This window comes from Schistocerca serialis, chromosome 7, assembly GCF_023864345.2.
Source record: "Schistocerca serialis cubense isolate TAMUIC-IGC-003099 chromosome 7, iqSchSeri2.2, whole genome shotgun sequence".
NCBI classification, from domain to species: Eukaryota; Metazoa; Arthropoda; class Insecta; order Orthoptera; family Acrididae; genus Schistocerca; species Schistocerca serialis.
The window spans coordinates 476,641,762-476,662,003 of NC_064644.1; the positions used below are offsets into that span (position 1 = coordinate 476,641,762).

Below are 20,242 nucleotides of genomic sequence, written 5' to 3' on the forward strand. Positions count from 1 at the left end.
ATCTGCATCTGCATAGTATGAATCTGTGTGTACAAATGTACATCTGCATCTGGGACACCTAAAGCTACGTAATCTGCGTCTGCACCACTAACACCTGCACTGATAACACATCTATATCTGTACCATATGCATCTGCATCATCTGGATTAGCATCTGCATGAACATAATCTTCATCTGCATCTAGGACATCTACGTAATCTGTATATCTTCTAGGACATCTACACAGTCTGCATCTGCATCATGTGCATCTACAGCATGTCTACATCTACAATCTACATTTTTCGAACAGGCGTCTATATCGTCTGCCTCTACAGCTACATTTAGATGTACGTACCCATCTGCATCTACAGTTACTACTGCATGTGCATCTGCACCAAAATATAAACATGCATTTAAATCTGTATCTGCATCTGTATCTAGATCTGCATCTACATAAATGACAGTTTCTGCGTCCTCACTTGTAAAACTATGTCTAAACTTTAAGCTGCATGTACACTGCTGGCCACCGTAAATGCAACACCCTGAAGGAAGCATACGAATCAAGTGAAATTTACACCATGGGTTTGCAGCGATGAGATATGCAACTGATTAGAATTTCAGCGCAGACGCACATCACGTGCGCCTGTGGGGCCACCTCGTAGCGCCATTTAAGGCTTGGCGATTTCGACGAGTGTACGTTCGGCACGTGTGTTTACTTTGTGGTGGTTTCACAAGACGATCAGTTATGCCTCGTAGACAACAGCGAACATCGTTTGATCAAGTATCCGAGTTCGACAGAGGAAGGATAGTGGCTTACCGAGATTGTGGATTATCACACAGAGGAATCGCTAGTCGTGTTGGACGAAACCAAACAACTGCAATGCGGATATGTGACCGTTGGATGCAGGAGGGTACGACGGACCGACGTGGTCGATCGCATTCACCTCGGTGCACCACTGCACGTGCTGATAGGCAAATTGTGCGCATGGCAGTGACGGATCGCTCAGTGACATCCCGAACCATAGCACAGCACATTGCGTCTGTAACGCATCATCCAGTGTCTGCGCGTACCATTCGACGCCGTTTACAGCAGTGTGGTCTGTCCGCAAGACGTCCATTGCTTCGTCTACCATTGACGCAGAACCACAGACGTCTCCGTCGCCAATGGTGTGATGACAGACGGATGTGGACGGCAGAATGGAATGACGTTGTCTTTACTGACGAGGCACGCTTCTGTCTGCAGCACCACGATGGTCGTATTCGAGTGTGGAGACACCGTGGAGAGAGAATGCTGGACAGCTGCATTATGCACCGCCACACTGGTCTTGCACCGGGTATTATGGTGTGGGGCTGTATTGGATAATGCCTCTAGTACGCATTGCCGGTACTTTAAATAGCCGGCGCTACATATCCGAGGTGCTGGAGCCAGTTGTCCTTCCTTACCTTCAGGGCTCGGCCACAGCCATATTTCAACAGGATAATGCGCGACCACACGTGGCACGCATTGTCCAAAGGTTCTTCGTCAATAACCAGATTGAATTGCTTCCCTGGCCGGCTCGCTCTCCGGATCTTTCGCCGATAGAAAACATGTGGTCCATGGTTGCTCAACGAGTGACCCAGATTACATCCCCAGCTGCCACACCAGATGATCTTTGGCAACGTGTGGAAGCTGCTTGGGCTGCTGTACCCCAGGAACACATCCAACGTCTCTTTGACTCAATGCCGAGACGTGTGGCAGCGGTGATCTCCAACAATGACGGCTACTCTGGCTACTGATTCTGGCAGGAACCACATGTCACAGACGTCTGTAAACGTAATCATTTGATACTTGGTCAACATGTTATCTACAAAATAAATTTTGTTGTGCTACGTCTTGTCTTTCTTGGTGTTGCATTTACGGTGGCCAGCAGTGTACTTCAATATGTACATCCCGCAAGCCACCTTACGGTACAGTGTAGATGGTAGTGCTGGTATCCCTGTCGTGTCCCACTTACATATCTCTTTTGTCAATGGAGCGTGGGAAGAAAGATTGTCGGTAAGCTACTAAATTATTTCCTCGTCATGATCTTTTCGCGAGATGTATTTGGGAGCAAGTAATATTGTCGCAGAAGAAGCTACGTAGCACAGTCACCGTGGTGTACTGGTTATGATACTAGACTATTGCATGGAAGGTCCTAAATTGAAAACTCAACTGTAAAATTTTTATTTCTATATTCGGTTCGAGTACATTCTACAGTATCCACAAATATCAAGAATCATTGTACTGGAATGTTCTGTATCTGTATATACACCGTATGTGTTCCGGCCGAAGGCAGTTTACTCCGCGCTCTTGTACGTGCAAGTGCTGAATAAACTTTCGTTAAGTGAAGTTAGTGTTCGTCATTCAACTAATTACACGTTCTTCTGCGTGAAAATACGTTGCCTGAGTCTTCTTGCAACTTCTGCTCTCATAATTTAATACGAAACACGTGGCTCTTCTTCGGATCATTTCTAACTTCAGTTCTGACAATTGGAATGAAAATATCCACATGTGTATTAAGTCAAATGAATGTACGAGTATTTGTAAACACTGCTAAACACAAAATAACTTTATTTGAACAACGAATTATGCCATTTCGGATCCTGTGGATGCACCGTATACTACTTCCTTTGTCACAGCGCCAACATACGAATTTTTAAACGGTTTCTTAAAGTAGGGTAGCAGCTCTATAAATCGCCCCCCCCCCAAAAAAAAATGATACACTGTAACATGGTAACATCGCAACACTTAATTGAAGAACGCTACGCAATATGAACACTACAGGTCAGTAACCAAATTTTAAAAAAGCTGTCTGTGCTGCAGTGTCTTTTCTGAAATATGTCTGGAGTATACCGTTACATCTAAGAGAAACATCGAAAATATGCAGCACAGATAAGACGACAACATAAGGTTTTGAAATATGTTAGCATAGTACGAGGGCAGTTCAATAAGTAATGCAAAACATTTTTTTTTCTCGGCCAATTTTGGTTGAAAAAACCGGAAATTTCTTGTGGAATATTTTCAAACAGTCCCGCTTCGTCTCGTATAGTTTCATTGATTTCCGACAGGTGGCAGCGCTGTACGGAGCTGTTAAAATGGCGTCTGTAATGGATGTGCGTTGCAAACAACGGGCAGTGATCGAGTTTCTTTTGGCGGAAAACCAGGGCATCTCAGATATTCATCGGCGCTTGCAGAATGTCTACGGTGATCTGGCAGTGGACAAAAGCACGGTGAGTCGTTGGGCAAAGCGTGTGTCATCATCGCCGCAAGGTCAAGCAAGCCTGTCTGATCTCCCGCGTGCGGGCCGGCCGTGCACAGCTGTGACTCCTGCAATGGCGGAGCGTGCGAACACACTCGTTCGAGATGATCGACGGATCACCATTAAACAACTCAGTGCTCAACTTGACATCTCTGTTGGTAGTCCTGTCACAATTGTTCACCAGTTGGGATATTCAAAGGTTTGTTCCCGCTGGGTCCCTCGTTGTCTAACCGAACACCATAAAGAGCAAAGGAGAACCATCTGTGCGGAATTGCTTGCTCGTCATGTGGCTGAGGGTGACAATTTCTTGTCAAAGATTGTTACAGGCGATGATACATGGGTTCATCACTTCGAAACCTGAAACAAAACGGCAATCAATGGAGTGGCGCCACACCCACTCCCCTACCAAGAAAAAGTTTAAAGCCATACCCTCAGCCGGTAAAGTCATGGTTACAGTCTTCTGGGACGCTGAAGGGGTTATTCTGTTCGATGTCCTTCCCCATGGTCAAACGATCAACTCTGAAGTGTATTGTGCTACTCTTCAGAAATTGAAGAAACGACTTCAGCGTGTTCGTAGGCACAAAAATCTGAACGAACTTCTCCTTCTTCATGACAACGCAAGACCTCACACAAGTCTTCGCACCCGAGAGGAGCTCACAAAACTTCAGTGGACTGTTCTTCCTCATGCACCCTACAGCCCCGATCTCGCACCGTCCGATTTCCATATGTTTGGCCCAATGAAGGACGCAATCCGTGGGAGGCACTACGCGGATGATGAAGAAGTTATTGATGCAGTACGACGTTGGCTCCGACATCGACCAGTGGAATGGTACCGTGCAGGCATACAGGCCCTCATTTCAAGGTGGCGTAAGGCCGTAGCATTGAATGGAGATTACGTTGAAAAATAGTGTTGTGTAGCTAAAAGATTGGGGAATAACCTGGTGTATTTCAATGCTGAATAAAACAACCCCTGTTTCAGAAAAAAAAAGTGTTGCACTACTTACTGAACTGCCCTCGTATAACGCTCATGGTTGGCTGGACTGATCAGATAACTTGTGAAGAGATATTGAACTCATTTGGGGATAAAAGAAAATTTGGACATGACACGGAAACACCTCCTGAGGCATCAAGGAATTGTCAATTTCGTAATAGAAGGAAATGGAGGGATACATATTGCACAGAAAGATCAGGGAATGAATACTTTAACTGGGATAAAGCGGGTGTATGTTGGAATTATTATGTAGAGATGAAGACACCTGCGCAGAATTGACTGTCGTGTAGGACTGCATCAAAACAGCCTTCAGACTGAAGACTAATAGTAACAGCATGAACATTATTATACTTTTTGCTTAATGATATCACGTGTTAACTACCACACAGCAATGGAAATAGGAAATAGGTATAGCGCGCAGCATATCTGCATACGGCGGAAACACCTCACCTGTGCTGGGATCGGATAGCGAGGTGATCATCTCTGGGGATCCCTTGCAGTACATGTCGTAGTCCTGGACTCCAGCAGTGATAGTGACGACACTCATGCGCTGCAGTCTGGAGGAAAACTGGAACTGGTGCACTATCGAGATCTCCTTGGCGTCCTGGAAGCAAACATTGGGTCATAAACAGGCCGCTTGTACATACACGGTTATCCGTGTTGTGCAACTAAAAAAGTTACGCGACGCAGTTCTCATTATGAGATGGTAACACAGATGATCGTTCGTGTACTGTGATCAGAATCATTTGCACCACTGCTTGCACCAAAAAATAAAGGCGTTTGTCTGGATTGTGTGGCGTAACGACATCAAACTACCTAATTAGACAATAAACATTGAATTTTTTTAAATATATTGTGTTTTTAAATGTCGATAATATGACAATCAATGACTGGTAGATGAAACCGGCGAAGCCGTGTTATTATCTTTGTTTTTAAAAATCTGAAAGCTGTATGAATAAGTATAAATAAACAGTTGTTAATAATTGTAAAACTAATTTAGTAATTGTAATGAGCGTACACCACGCTAGGAACTTTTATTATGCTGAATGAGGGTCTGCAACAGTACGCCAATTAAACTGGGCGAACTACATTGTCTTTCATCCTGATGAGTTTGTTTGGATGACCCTGGCGCACAACAAAGATTCAGTGTCGTTCCTGTAATAAGTTCTGATTACGGAAAGTATTTTTGACTTTGAGTGAGTCTGTTTATTAGAAACTGAAGTCGTGTGAATGACGCTTTCAAGTGTACAACAAAATGTGCGTTTACGTGTGACAAAATCTAAATAAAATGTCTACAAAATAGTGCAGCAATTTACACAATAATTGTAAGTCGTATCTAAAATTTAATAGTCGCAGATGCAAGGATTTTTGGACGCAGTTTGTGATCAAATAATTACAACACAATGACTTCAAGAAAAATGTCTCTGGCTGGCAGTATGGCGAACCACTATTAAACGACAGTATTTGAGACGTAAAGAAATTGTGTAACATATTCGCCACCAACAAAAACATCTGCTACGAGGCAAGAACCACTCGTAATTTAATAATTAGTCGTGCATAAGGGAGAAACAGTCACTTCATTGCAACTATTCTACGTTTGGAATTTTGAACACTATAATAACTTAAATTTTGTACTCACGTTTTACTCTTAGCTAAGAACATTTAAAACTGCTTTCCCTTTTGTGATATTGAAAAGAGTTAGTTTATATCTAAGATATCATTTCACTAAATGTATAAATTTGAAACGACAATGTCAAACTGCCGTCATATTTTAGTAAATTATTAGTGAAGATATTGGTACTGGTCTTGTCGCCTTTCTTTTGAACTTGCAACGGTTAAAGTCACAGTAATGTTTAACATCAGTTATTTTCAATAATTAAAGTAAATTTCAAAATGATAGCCAGAATGCTATGCAGTCAAAGTATCTCATCCTGACGCTGATCATTCACTGTTGGTTTGGTGGATATCGCTAAGTATGAAAACGATACTGACGATAGGCGGTGAAGTTTGTAAGTAGGCTGTTTAGGTTTACATTTTGGTGACGTCACGTAGCGCTCTGTATGAAAATCACTGACTGTGCTGTGTGCAGTCTGTGGCTGGTTTGCATTGTTGGAATTTGCTATTGTAGTGTTGGGCAGTTGGCTGTTAACAGCGCGTAACTTAGCGCAGTTGGAGGTGAGGTGCCAGCAGTGGTGGATGTGGGGAGAGAGATGGCAGAGTTTTGAGAGCGGATGATGTGGACGTGTGTCCATCAGAGAGAGTAAATTTGTAAGACTGGATGTAATGAACTGATATATATATATATATATATATATATATATATATATATATATATATATATATATATATAATGAAAAATGGCTCTGAGCACTATGGGACTCAACTGCTGAGGTCATTAGTCCCCTAGAACTTAGAACTAGTTAAACCTAACTAACCTAAGGACATCACAAACATCCAAGCTCGAGGCAGGATTCGAACCTGCGACCGTAGCGGTCTTGCGGTTCCAGACTGCAGCGCCTTTAACCGCACGGCCACTTCGGCCGGCTTATATATATTATGACTTTTGAACACTATTAAGGTAAATACATTGTTTGTTCCCTTTCAAAATCTCTCATTTGCTAACTATGCCTACCAGTAGTTAGTGACTTCAGTAGTTAGAATCTTTATTTAGCTGACAGTATTTGCGCTCGGTGTATTGCAGTAGTTCGAATAACGAAGATTTTTGTGAGGTAAGTGATTCATGAAAGGTATAGGTTATTGTTAGTCAGGGTCATTCTTTTGTAGGGATTATTGAAAGTTAGATTGCGTTGCGCTAAAAATAATGTGTGTCAGTTTAGTGATGATCAGAATAAGTAAAGAGAGAAATGTCTGAGTACGTTCAGTTCTGCTCAGCTGTTTGAAAATCAAAGAATGTAAGAGGTTATCAACACAGTCATTTATAAATTTTTGTAACGGGACGTTTCAAGTTTTCTGACTGATTTGATGCGACCCGCAACGAATTCCTCTCCTGTGCCAACCTCTTCGTCTCAGCGTAGGAAAAAAACAAAAAAAAAAGTTCAAATGGCTCTGAGCACTATGAGACTTAACTTCTGAGGTCATCAGTCCCCTAGAACTTAGAACTACTTAAACCTAACTAACCTAAGGAGACCACACACATCCATGCCCGAGGCAGGATTCGAACCTGTGACCGTAGCGGTCGCGCGGTACCAGACTGTAGCGCCTAGAACCGCTTGGCCACCTTGGCCGGCTCAGCGTAGCACTTGCAACCCACATCCTCAATTATTTGCTGGATGTATTCCAATTTATTTTTCCCTATACAGTTTTTACCTTCTACAACTCCCTCTAGCACCTTGGTGGCTATTCCCTGATGTCTTAACAGATGTCCTATAATCCTGTCCCTTCTTCTCGTCACTGTTTTCCCTGTATTCTTTTCCTCGTCGATTCTCCGGAGAACCTCCTCATTTTCTACCTAATCAGTCAACCTAATTTTCAACGTACACATCTCAAATGCTTCGAATCTCTTTTTCTCTGGTTTTCCCACAGTCCATGTTTCACTACCGTGCAACGCTGTGTTCGAAACATACACGGTCAAAAATTTCTTCCTGCTCCACCTTACGGTTTGAAATTAAACAGACGATTGTCTTTCATAAAAAATTCAGTACAGGCTTAGACGTGGTCATGTGATTTTCCCGTAACTTGTTTGCGTAAATTTTTCGATGCATTCGGAAGTCAAGGTGACGAACCAAGGTCACGCATCGAGTAGAAAGAGTATACACTAGATTTGCTACAGGGAGACCCGTGGCAGATACGTTACTTAATGTCTTACAGTATAAAGAGATGAGGTTTGTAAGTGTAGTATTGTAGAGAAGCGAAAAATGGAAAATGAGCAGTTTACACAAGATAAGATTGTAGTGCTATAGAAAACTGCAGTAGATGGGTACATCTAGTAATTAATTGGGAGGTACTGAATCGAATTAGGGGAAACAGGAATTTGTCATATAACTTCACTAAAAGAAGAGATTGGTTGATAGGACGCTTACTGAGGCTTCATGAAATATTGTGTTTGGTAGTCGAGGGAAGTGTGTGTGCTTGTAAAGGGTGAGGGAGGGGAGGCGGTGTTAAAAATTTTAGAGGAAGACCAAGGAATGATATACAGCATTCTTCCCTTGGCATCCCTCTCTCTTGTTCAAATGGATGTAGGTTGTTATAGTTATGCCGCAATGAAGAGGCTTGCACAGGATAGGGTGGGGTCGAGAGGTGCATTAAACCAGTATTCGGACTGAAGATGGCCAACACCATCCTAAAACACAGAAATGTTACAAGCGACGTCTGTGTCTGAGGCACTGTAGTTCAATTCTTCTATCTTGGCGGCTCGCGCATGCCCACTCTGACGCGGGAGACTGCTGCGTTGCCAGTTGCACGCGGCAAGAGAAGCAGCGCAATAGTATAGTTCGCAAACTTACGTTTAGGGGGGAGCGCGCAGTTTATGAAGTAAAGCCACCGCGGCCGCATTAAGCCTTTCGCTGCTACAGAGACGTGCTCCCCGCATTCTGCGCTGTGCGCGATTTTGTCATTACTGCACTGCTCGCCTTTGCAGACACATGGTATTCAGACTGCTTTGACACACTTATCATTCGATTTCACAGAAACTATTCGGCCCAAAAATTTGATTTTTACACATCTTCTTGACTGGTACCTTCCCCCCATAAATGACTTAATTTTGTTTTGATGCTCAAAGCAGTTATTGTGCAGCATTAAATGTAGTAAACAATTGCACGAAATTTTGAAGAGTTTGCAGAGGTAAAAGTCCACAGCGTATACTTTCTGTATGGTCGATTTTAATTGCCACTAGACATTTCAAAAAATTACATTCAAACGAATAAAATTCATGAAGTAAGATATTTCGATATTGTTTTTAAATGAAGAAAATATTTAGTATCGAACAAGATTTGAACTCGAAATCTTTTACATAGCAGCCAAACACCTTAATCATTACACTAACACAGCTCGTCATTCAACTTAATTCCTGGAGGACTTTAAAGTATCACGCAAAATACCGACAAACACTGTTGGTATGACTGTGAATTACTCACGTTTCGTCGAAGTACATTAGGAAATAAACAATTACTGCTGTTCTTTATTGCAAAAAAGCGGTTAGTGAAAATGATTTTCCTTGCTATCGCCTGAATTAGGAGGCTTATTGCTTGTCTGGTTTAATTAATTAATAGATTATGAAGCAATTGGTATAAAGAATGCTTTTTCCAAGTTTTCTTTTATAGAATGTCTGCTATCAAGACATTACTTTTGTTCAATTACTTTATTTATGACTGAACGTTTCTAAAACTGAAGACACTCGTCCGTGCTCTGCACTGCAGTCGAGCTCTGGCAACGTCGTTCTCTGTTCATTGGCTGACTGTGTTTTGTGACTTCAGATGGGCAGAACGAACCTAAACTCGGCCGCCGTCGTAAATGACGGGCACTGTAGTCATCATGCAGGGATGGTCTTTTCAACGACTGGACACCTTTCAAGCTGAGGGGAAGAAAACTGACTTTCAAATACTATGGGGCAATGACATGTACTCAGCTGGGTAAAGTGTTTTGAAGAACTCAGCTGTAATACACGTGGTCCAGGACAATATGCAGGAATTTGCTGCACCATGGTTACTGGGGGATGAATTCTTATGCAGGCTTACCTGGCTCTCTCCTGGAGGCGGTCTCACGACCGTCGGCAGGTTCTCCTCGTCCTCGTCGTCTTCCTCACATTCCCCGTCCGCCACGTCCTCTTCTTCTTCCACTAGCTCCCACTTCGTGAACTCGAACATCTGCAAGTACCAAGTGAGTCATGCCAACAAGTGTGCAAGCAGGTGAAGACAGAAGCGTAACGGCGTCCACGGCATAGTAGTGTGTGGAATGAACAGCAGAAAATGTGCAATCGCTTCCATATAAAAATACACTTCCAAAGCTGTAACTATCCAGGTCAACTCCACAGGATAGATGTCAGATACCTGCTAAATCGTTTGTGCCACATTTTTGGTGTGTGCGGTATTGTGGCCAACAAATGACTTTGTTTAGTTTCTCATGGTCCGGGTTAGTTATTGACTGCAGTTTACACAAGACATCGGATGATAGCTAGAGTAAACCATCCACTACCCGTATTACCAGTGCCAGGATCAAGACTGAAATTTACTCGACATCCACGGAAAAATATAGGTCCATTCAATATAACACAAGACCTGGCATTGTGGAATAGATACTAAATCCCAATCTAGACCTAGTTGTGTATATAGTAATTTGCCTTTTACATTGTATACTCTCTCATGTCGTAAAGTTAGTAATGATGAAAAAATACACGTACGGATGAAAGGACTTGGTGTACTTGCTGAAAATGTAACTCTAACTGGTGAGGTAACTCTGTACTATAATTATTAATAAAGTGTGAACTGTAGCGTCAGCCATTAACCGGACAATGGTACATCTCGAACCAGGGGCTCAAGGATGCAATAGTTTTAAAAAATTAACAAAGCACAGTGCCGCACTGCCCGCTGGGCGTCTAGCCGGCTGGTTACGCAACCCGCTTGGCTGTAGAGAAGCATTCTCACATCGAACAATGGCAAGGGTAAACCATCCACTTCCAGTATTCCCTGTGCCAGCATCGAGACTAAAATTAACTCGGCATCCACGGAAAAATATAGGTCCATTCAATATAACAGATGGAGCAGTTCCATTTGTGCCAAGTTTGTTTTCGAGGCTTATAATATGTTTGTAGACAGGCATGCGGTGGCGGCGTTGACGATAGACACGTCGACGAGGCATAGTGCTTCATTGCTGTTGCAGATAGAGCTCACAGCGGAATGGTTCCGCTGGCGTGCACTGCCCGCTTATATAGCGAGCGAACGACCTTGGTTACGTAAGCGCGCCGATAAGGAACTTAGACTCTGCAGGCACCAGCACAAATGCAATTTCAAGTGGAACTGCTAAAGATTCTGCTTCAGCACAAGCCAGACTTTAAAATCCTCCGACATGTCTGTCATTGTCGAAAATAGGCCTTTTCACGATGTAAACAACATTCACGTAAATCGCTGCAAATCAGTGTTCTTGCACACTGTTCATATGTAAACTATGGCCGTAGCCGCGAAACTGCATTTGTGCTATAAATAATTCCTACAGTAAACGGCGAATATGAGTCCTTTCAAGGATGCCTTTGTGCGAGAAACTAAGCAAACTGTAACGACACTATGCTCACATCATAAAATGCGACAATTAACGGAACCATCATCGACTTTTTAAGCGATTGTAATCCGTAAATGTAATTGTGTATCTGTTCCTAAGAAGAGCTACTGTAAAATATCATGTACTGCGAGATGATAGTATCATACCTACGTATTGTTTAACCAGATCAGGTTACAATTTCAGTTTAGAAAAAAATATCTATTTTTACAGCTCATTGCCTATTTCCCCCTTCAGTAATAAAAAAAACTGTGTCTGTTGCGGCTGCCATTATGTTTTATTGTAATGCTATGTTTTTACGGCCGGCCGTTGTGACTGAGCGGTTCTAGACGCTTCAGTCCGCAACCGCACAGCTGCTACGGTCGCAGGTTCGAATCCTGCCTCGGGCATGGATGTGTGTGACGTCCTTAGGTTAGTTAGGTTTAAGTAGTTCTAAGTCTAGTGGACTGATGACCTCAGATGTAAAGTCCCATAATGCTCAGAGCCATTTGAACCATTTTATGTTTTTACATCATAATGTGTTATGTTATTACGCAATTTTTTGTAGTCATACGATTTATTCGCAGTTTTCATTTGGAAATGATAGATGAAATTGCAATCGATGATTGGAAAGAGAGCTAATTGCTACCTTTGCTCTTCAGAAACAATTATAATGGCATAATATTCTAGTTAAAAAATGGTTCAAATCTCTCTAAGCACTATGGGACTTAACATCTGAGGTCATCAGTCCCCTAGACTTAGAACTGCTTAAACCTAACTAATCTAAGGACATCACACACATCCATGCCCGAGGCAGGATTCGAAACTGCGGCCGTAGCAGCCACGTGGTTCCGGACTGAAGCGGCTAGAACCGCTCGACCACAGCGGTCGGCTAATATTATAGTTTTTAAGTGAACAAAACACATAGATAACACGACTAATTTTAAAAACCACAAAACAGAACTATATGATACAATCTCGCAAATATAATAAGAGCTTGATTTGTGACATTACCGGTACCTCTGCTGAAAAAAAAAAAAAAGTCAGAGCTGCAGTTTTTGAAACGTGGTATGTTAAAACTTTATTTTTTACCAGTAGAAATGCATTCGAACTTTTAAAATGCGCAGAAAAGCGTTAAAATAACGTTTTAAGAAGTTTAAATTTTAAAACCGCCATCCCCTGAAGCTCACAGTACCGGAACCTCTCTTTGTACAAATCAAGCTACATGTATGCAGAGTGGTTCAAAAAGAAAGAACAAATTTCTGTTGTTTTTTACAGACAAACCATGAAAGAAACATATTACGAATGTCTCTGGACAGATTATGGCTCAAAGTTTTATGTTCGCACTGACAGTATATCATACACTCAACATGACCACCATGCGTTTCTTGAGAAACATCGAAACGGCATTCCACTTCATTTCACACACAAACCAACTGGTCCCTGTTTATTGACTCCCCATTACGACCCATGTCGAGGGTCACGTCACCGAAAATTTGCGGTCCACCAGCTAGTGGAAAGGCGTGGATCTACCGTGAAAGTCGGCTTTCAACTGCTCTCTCTGGCTGCTGTATGCTGTTGTCCACAGTGGTATGGCGTTGCCCACAAGACTTCATGTAAGGCGAGCGCAGAGACCAAGACTCTGTCTTTTGTGGACCCCCCCACAAAAAGCCACAAAGTGTGAAGTCTTGTAAACTGGAAGTCCAAAAGCAGTGAACAAGATCTTGTTGTCCATCTCTTTGGGATGGTGTTAAGATAACGCCGCACATCGAGATGAAAGTGAGGCGGGGCGCAGTCATGCATAAAAATGAAATCATTGGACTCTTCGTGAAGTTGAGGAAACAACGAAATTTTGCAGCATGCCCATGTATGAGAAACAACGAATTTTGCAGCATGTCCAGGTATTCCTGTCATTGTTTTCTCCGCAAAAAAGAGAGGTACATGAACTTTGTGAGCATGAAAATGGAAATGCCGTGTGGCTGGGGCCTCCCGTCATGTAGACCTTTCGCCTGGTGCAAGTCTTTCGAGTTGACGCCACTTCGGCGACTTGCGTGGCGATGGGGATGAAAGGATGATGATAAGGACAGCACAACACCCAGTCCCTGAGCACAGTAAATCTCCGACCCAGCCGGGAATCGAACCAGGGCCGTTAGATATGACATTCCGTCATACCACTCAGCTACCAGGGGCGGACACTTCGTGAAGAGAAACGGCACAAAACACATTCAGTTTCGGTGAGTCTCTTTCATGTTCGACGACGACGCAAGGACTTTGTGACCTCATGTTCTTACAGTATGGCGGTTTACTTTACCCGACACATGAAACGTCGATTTGTCCGAGAAGATGAGTCGTTCGGAAAAAGTGTTCTCTGCCATATCCTGGAAAAATGAAATGCAAAATTCGCACCTTCTGTTGCGGTCGCCGGGACGCAACTGCTGCAGTAACTGCAACTCGTAACGCTTCATATGCAGGCGTCCAGGCGTCGTTTCAGAACACGACACGTCGTTTGTTCTTTGAGGAAGTTGAAATTCCTGGTCTGCGTGTTATGGATTCCTAGGACTCCGCGAGAACGCATCTCAGATAGTTCGACATTTTTATCAGACGTGCGTAATCGGCCAGTGCTCTTACCTTTAACATGAGGCCAACTTCCGAGAATTTTGCATGCGAATCATAAATCAGCTTGCGCAGGGGTGGCTTCTTGCCAAATCGACGGCGGGAAGCACATTGTACTTGAACAATGGATTGACTTCGTGCGAATTCCAACACACAAAAAGATTTCTTTTGTGGTGCAGTCGCCATGTTGCGACAAACAACAGCGCATCTGTGTCAAAACTTTGAAGCTTCCTCTATCAGATAACATGTACAATGTGATTTTATCCTTTACAGTTTGTCTGTAATAAATAGTTGAAATTCGTTCTTTCTTTTTGAATCTACGAGTACATGTGTATAACCGCGAGATGCGTGCAATGGAAGAGTGGAAGAGCAATAACATGTGACTTGTGAGTCCGCCTTGATGCAAAAGACTTTGTTGTTTGTTCACAAACTAGTTTCAGCGAGAAATATCGCCATCATCAGTGGGTTCCTTAAATCTAAAAAATGCTGAAAATAGCGTAGTTATACAAACACTGAAACACATTATTACATTTTTACTGTTCGTTTGTTGAAATATAGTTTTCTGTGGATACTTGCATACTATCTTATTTGTTGTACGTTATTGCATGTTTTTCAGAATTGTTGTCGCTGTTTGTGGCATATTTTCTGTACTTTTTCTGTTGTTTTTCTAAGCGTACGTCATGTCATCTGCAACTGTGTGAGCGGCTGTTAGTAAAGAAATATTACAAGATGAACTGACGTATATCAGCGTTATACACTTGGGGTTGCGGTAGTGTTGTGGATTCAGCTTTGGTGTGTATTAGGCTGTTACTTAGTTTGTCGTGTACGCACGTTCATTGGAGGGCGTGCAGCTAATTCTATAGACAGAAAAGCAAAACTTTCGCACTTTGTTTATGATCCAAAACATTAAGCCATCTTGCTGCACGCGTGTATCTCGAGAAATGTATCACATGTTGCGAGAAGGCTATAAAAGCTGTAGCGGGAGCTCTGACGACTTCTGTTCCTTACTTATGTCCCTGTGTGTGATGGGGGAAGTGGTTCTTTAGCGTGTGTGTGGTTTCTGCTCTGTGTCTTGGGTCAGTTCTCTCAGAGCGGTAAAGTGTGTGTTGTTGCAAAGTGTTGTGTTTTTGTTTATCACGTTTTCCCCTTCCACTATAGCCTTTTGCATGTAGTAAATTTCTTTTGCTGTTGGTTGTCGGTATAGACTATTGCTGTGTTTCAGAATGTGTAGATCGCTTTCGATATTAGTGGGGTTATAGTTTTGTTCCTTAGGTGTACTGTGAAAGTTGAATGTGCGCTGTCACTCTTTAGAGCTCTCATAACCTCTGTGTACCTCGTTCGGAAATTTCTGCTTTGTTTGTCCTATGTATTGGGCCTGAAAGGAGTCACATGTGAGCTGATATATTCCAGCGCTGCTGAATTTGTCTGAGGTTCTTTTGTCTGGTCTTAGTCTTTTTTGAACGGTGTTCTTTGTTCTAAATGTTATTGGGATCCCTTGCATTTCAAGATGTTTCCAATTCTATGAGATATTTTGTTGTTGTATGTTAGAGTGCACCATCTGTCTCTTTCTTTCTGATGTGATATGATCTGCTGTGTGTTCTGCCTCTGGCTTTCAGATCCTTTGGTTGTGCTCTTGAGTGGGTGGTCGCTATTTTTATGTTCCTTTTTTACCTTGTTATTGAGTTTGTTTAAGACGTCTGCTTTGTAGTCGTTTTCAACAGCAATTTGTTTTATTATATTGAGTTCCTGTGTGTAGTTTTCTGATTTAAGAGGTGTTCTGTTTATCCCGTGGAGCATGTGTGTGAAACTGGCATATTTATGCACTGTCGGGTGGCTGGATGAGCTATGAATAGCAGTGCTTGTGGACGTGGGTTTTCTGTAGATGGAGAATTCATGCTGCTGGTTGTTTCTTGTGATTGTAAGATCCAAGAAATATAGTTTCTTGTTTTTTTATGTTTCCATTGTGAAGTGGATCTGTGGGTGTTCTGTGCTGATGTTACAGTGCAGTTCTTCTATCCTTTTTTGTGTTTCATCTGCAGGACAGATTACGTCATCCACATCTCGGTACCAATAGATTATACTGTACCCTTCTTGTTTTACGTTGTTATTGAATATTTCCAGAATGAGATTTTCACTCTGCAGCGGAGTGTGCGCTGATATGAAACTTCCTGTCAGATTAAAACTATGTGCGGGACCGAGACTCGAACTTGGGACCTTTGCCTTTTGCAGGCAAGTGCTCTAGCAACTGAGCTAACCAGAACGACTCACGCCCCGTCCTCACAGCTTTAGTCCTGCTAGTACCTCGCCTCCTACCTTCCAAACCTTACAGAAGCTCTCCTGCGAACCTTGCCGAACTAGGAGACATTGCGGAGACATGGCTTAGCCACAGCCTGGGGGATGTTTGCGGAGACATGGCTTAGCCACAGCCTGGGGGATGTTTCCAGGATGAGATTCTCACTCTGAAGCGGAGTGTGCGCATTTATTGTGTTCTCTATATGATTCAAGAAAATGTTGGCAAAGGTTCCACTGATGGGGGACCCCTGGGTATCCCCTCTTGTTGCAAATATAAGTTGTTGTTGAAAGTGAAGTACTTTTGTTCTGTGATTAGCCTAAGAGTGGATGAGATTTAATTCATCTGTATGTCTGTGGGTGGAAGAGATTCACATGAATGTGAAATGGTGACTCGGAAAGCAGCAGGTGGGACAACAGCGTGTACTGACCCGGACGTCGAGCGGGTCCCCGGCGTACTCGCCGTCGATGAGGCTGAGCGAGTGGCAGCAGGCCATGCCCCTCCTCAGGGGTCCGTCGTGCAGTTCCTGTGGGTCCCTGGCTGGGGGCTGCAGAAACCGTCCCTCGGGCTTCACCTCCACGACGCCCCACATGTCCAGGCCGTCCTCCGTCAGCGTGCCCGTCTGCAACACGACACACTCTGCACGTCTACACACCACTATGTGCTGTCGCTGTTACGTATAAGGGTCGTCCAGTAAATATAGATGTATAATTTTTTTCTCATAATACACAGGGTAGCGCACGAAATGTGTCACCAATTGTTTCTTTCACTATTTACGACGCACATTAGATATCCCGCTGGGATCTCTACAGCAGTACCAGCAGAGCTTGGAAAAACAAATGAGTTACGAAATGACGTGTAATTCACGATACTGCCGCTAGGAGACTAGTAAACAGTAGAGTTGGGCAACACGATTCTTTTTCGCAATTCGATTCCTACGATTAAATCTCACATTGCGAATCGATTCCTACGATTCGTTCACGATTCATTCTAGTCTGCGATGGCACGATTCTTACGGAATGCAAAAAGTTCTACATCTTACTCACAGATGGCAGGACATGTCTGAAATTGTCAGTGGGGTTTGAATCGAACTGTGACATGATAAGATATGCCAGAAATATTTTATTTATGAGTAAACATGCATATGACATTACAGGTGTGATTCTCGATTTATACGTGTAATGCCTTAATTGATGAAAGGTCACGTTTGATTTGATTGTATCTATTGTTTTATTTCAGTATGCCAGGAAAGAGGAGTCGATTTGTGCGAAAGATGGTGCAAAATTACGCGGTATGTCAGTTTGGTTGTGTGGCTTGAACGTATCTAACTACAGACGTCTGTTTTATAGTAACAAAATCTAGCAGTGAGGCAGACGTGGTTTGGCTCATATCATCCTATGTTTTTCTGTGCTAAGATGTCTTCCCAAGTCCACATCACCCTTGTAATTCATAACGCAGCTGACAGCCCTCCCACAAGGCAAATTTAGCTTAACTTTCGTATCTTCTAAATATAAAGCATAGGTATTTTGCTTTTAATTTGTCTGAGAACTTGCCGCTGTCACTACTATTTACGTGAGAAGACGACACCGCCAAGTGTCAGCTTGTTTTTCACGAGTAATATTACGGCCCACGCACTTCGTTTGTTAGTTCCGAGCTTCCTCTGTTCACACGCATCCTCCACTTGACTGCCATCTGGCGGTCGTCATTATTCGGCACGACTCGGCATGATTCGGAAGTTGCCTTCGAAGCATAGCGTACTAAGAATCGGTGAATCGTTGGAACTTGGAATCGTCACGAGTCGGAAACACGCAATCTCTCTTAAGATTCTTTTGAACGACGATTCGTCCGTATCACGATTCGATTCTTACGTTTCTTTATTTCGAGTCGTTCAAATGAACGACTCATTCACGAATCGCCACAACTCTAGTAAACAGCAATGGCTGACAATGGAAGACTAACGACACAGCAACGATCGGCAATTGTGTTACTTTTTCATGAAACGAAAAGCCTTGTTGTGGCTCAGAGGCGTTTTCGACAACAGTTTAACACACGATGGGTCCCTTGCAACAAGACCATCCAAGGTTGTACGATAAATTTGTACAGGAGGGGACAGTATTGAAAGCGAAGCGACCTCGGCCTAAAGCCGTCGGCACACGGACCGTGCTGTCGAACGTTAACGTTGAGCGTTCCAAGTTCAACGTGCTGCTGAACGCTCAGGAACGATGCGACTTGTGCATACGGTACGTGGGCCCCAACGTGGTATACGCGATCGCAACGCACTCCAGCGGCATTTGAGGGATGTTTCTAGTTCGTAAATCACACTGTTTACTCAACGGGAGCGCATAAAATTCCCACGCTAGCCCTATTGAAACGCACATTTCCTCCATCGTCCACGAAAAGGATAGTACCATGTCCAATCAATAAGGACAAATGCTTATAAAAGTTTCATTACAAACAGTGCGGTACAAATTTGGAATACTTCTCCGCGTAAGAATAATAAATAAAGTTTATTATTTCATCATGCCCACTTTTTTGTAAAACCCCAAGGCCAGTCTTACTTGATCACTGTTCCTACCCAGTAGCAGAATCTCTACAACATGTGAATTACGTAGTGTAAAAGAAAAAGGAGCAAAACATCTTTATAGAAGTAGCGCAAGCTGTCCTATAGATTAAGCCAATCCAGCAAAGTCACCCCCCAAAAAATGGTAAACTTACACTTACATAACATCAAATATTATAGCATATACTTATATTAAACTAATAATAAAGTTTCAGAACCTAATAAAAACGCGAATGTTAAAAAAAATTTCCAACTGTTAAGACGCGAACCACCGCCCCGACAAAACTCATGGCTGGACAGAAACGCTACTCATTACACTGAACAAACAACACGCTGCTCGTTCTTAATAATATTGTATTGATGAAAACGTTAATCGTAGATAATTATGTTACTAATTGAAATTTAATTATAACAAATTGTACCAAGAACAATGCATTTTGGGTGGATCTTCAGTGTGTCGCTGCGTCGCTGCCTCCAAATAGCCTACTCTCATAATACGCAAGTTACAATAATTCTTTTGCCACGAATACGATGTTTCTCATTATTTGATTGGAACGAATCACACAACTAACAACGAGTTTTTCAGTGATTCTCAATTTGCTCGTGCTCAGAAACGGCATATATACATATAGGCTTGAAATGAATGCCAATATGGCGCCTCACAACTCCGTACTGAAGGGAGACGGCGTGCGTGTGACGTAGGTGGCGTTGTGCCATCTCATTGGTCAACGCTCAGACGCACGCTCAGAATATCTGACATGCCAGATATTGCTCTGCACGTTCGGAAAGACTCCCGAACGTGATATTCCACGCTATGACGTCAGAAACTCGGCACGCTCAACGCCCAACGTTCGGATGCACGGGCCGTGTGCCGACGGCTTAAGCCTGTTTGTTCGCCGGAGAATATTGAAGCGGTACGAGGTGCTGTACAGATAAGTCCCGGGAAATCGTGTAGAAAGGCAGCAGTGCAACTGGGAATATCCAGACGCTCCGTTCAACGCATTCTTAAAAGTGACCTCCATATGTAACCATACAAGATGACCTGCGCACAGACGCTCACTGAAGAACACAAGCAGCACAGATTACTGTTTGCTCAGTGGGCTTAGGATGGGGAAGAAACTCTCAACAACATTTGGTTTTCAGACGAGGCGCATTTTCATTTAGACGGTGTGGTTAACAAACAAAATGTACGCTTTTGGGCCACTGAAAACCCACAAGTGCTTCATGAACGACAACATTATGCTCCGAGGATTACAGCGTGGGCAGCAATTTCCAGTTACGGACTTATTGGAACCTTTTTTCTTTGAAGAAACTGTGAACAGCGA

At 43.0% G+C, this 20,242-nt stretch overlaps 1 protein-coding gene across 1 annotated transcript in view; it reads right to left on the reverse strand.

Annotated features, from left to right (window-relative positions):
- The window catches only part of LOC126412386 (polyamine-transporting ATPase 13A3-like), a 419,382-nt gene that overhangs the window by 23,495 nt on the left and 375,645 nt on the right, over positions 1-20,242 (reverse strand). Inside the window, exons 12-14 of the mRNA XM_050081962.1 lie at positions 16,788-16,979; positions 9,942-10,070; positions 4,699-4,852 (exon numbers count right to left, since the gene is read on the reverse strand). Of these exons, the coding sequence (XP_049937919.1) occupies positions 4,699-4,852; positions 9,942-10,070; positions 16,788-16,979 (475 nt within the window). The remainder of the gene's footprint in view (positions 1-4,698; positions 4,853-9,941; positions 10,071-16,787; positions 16,980-20,242) is intronic.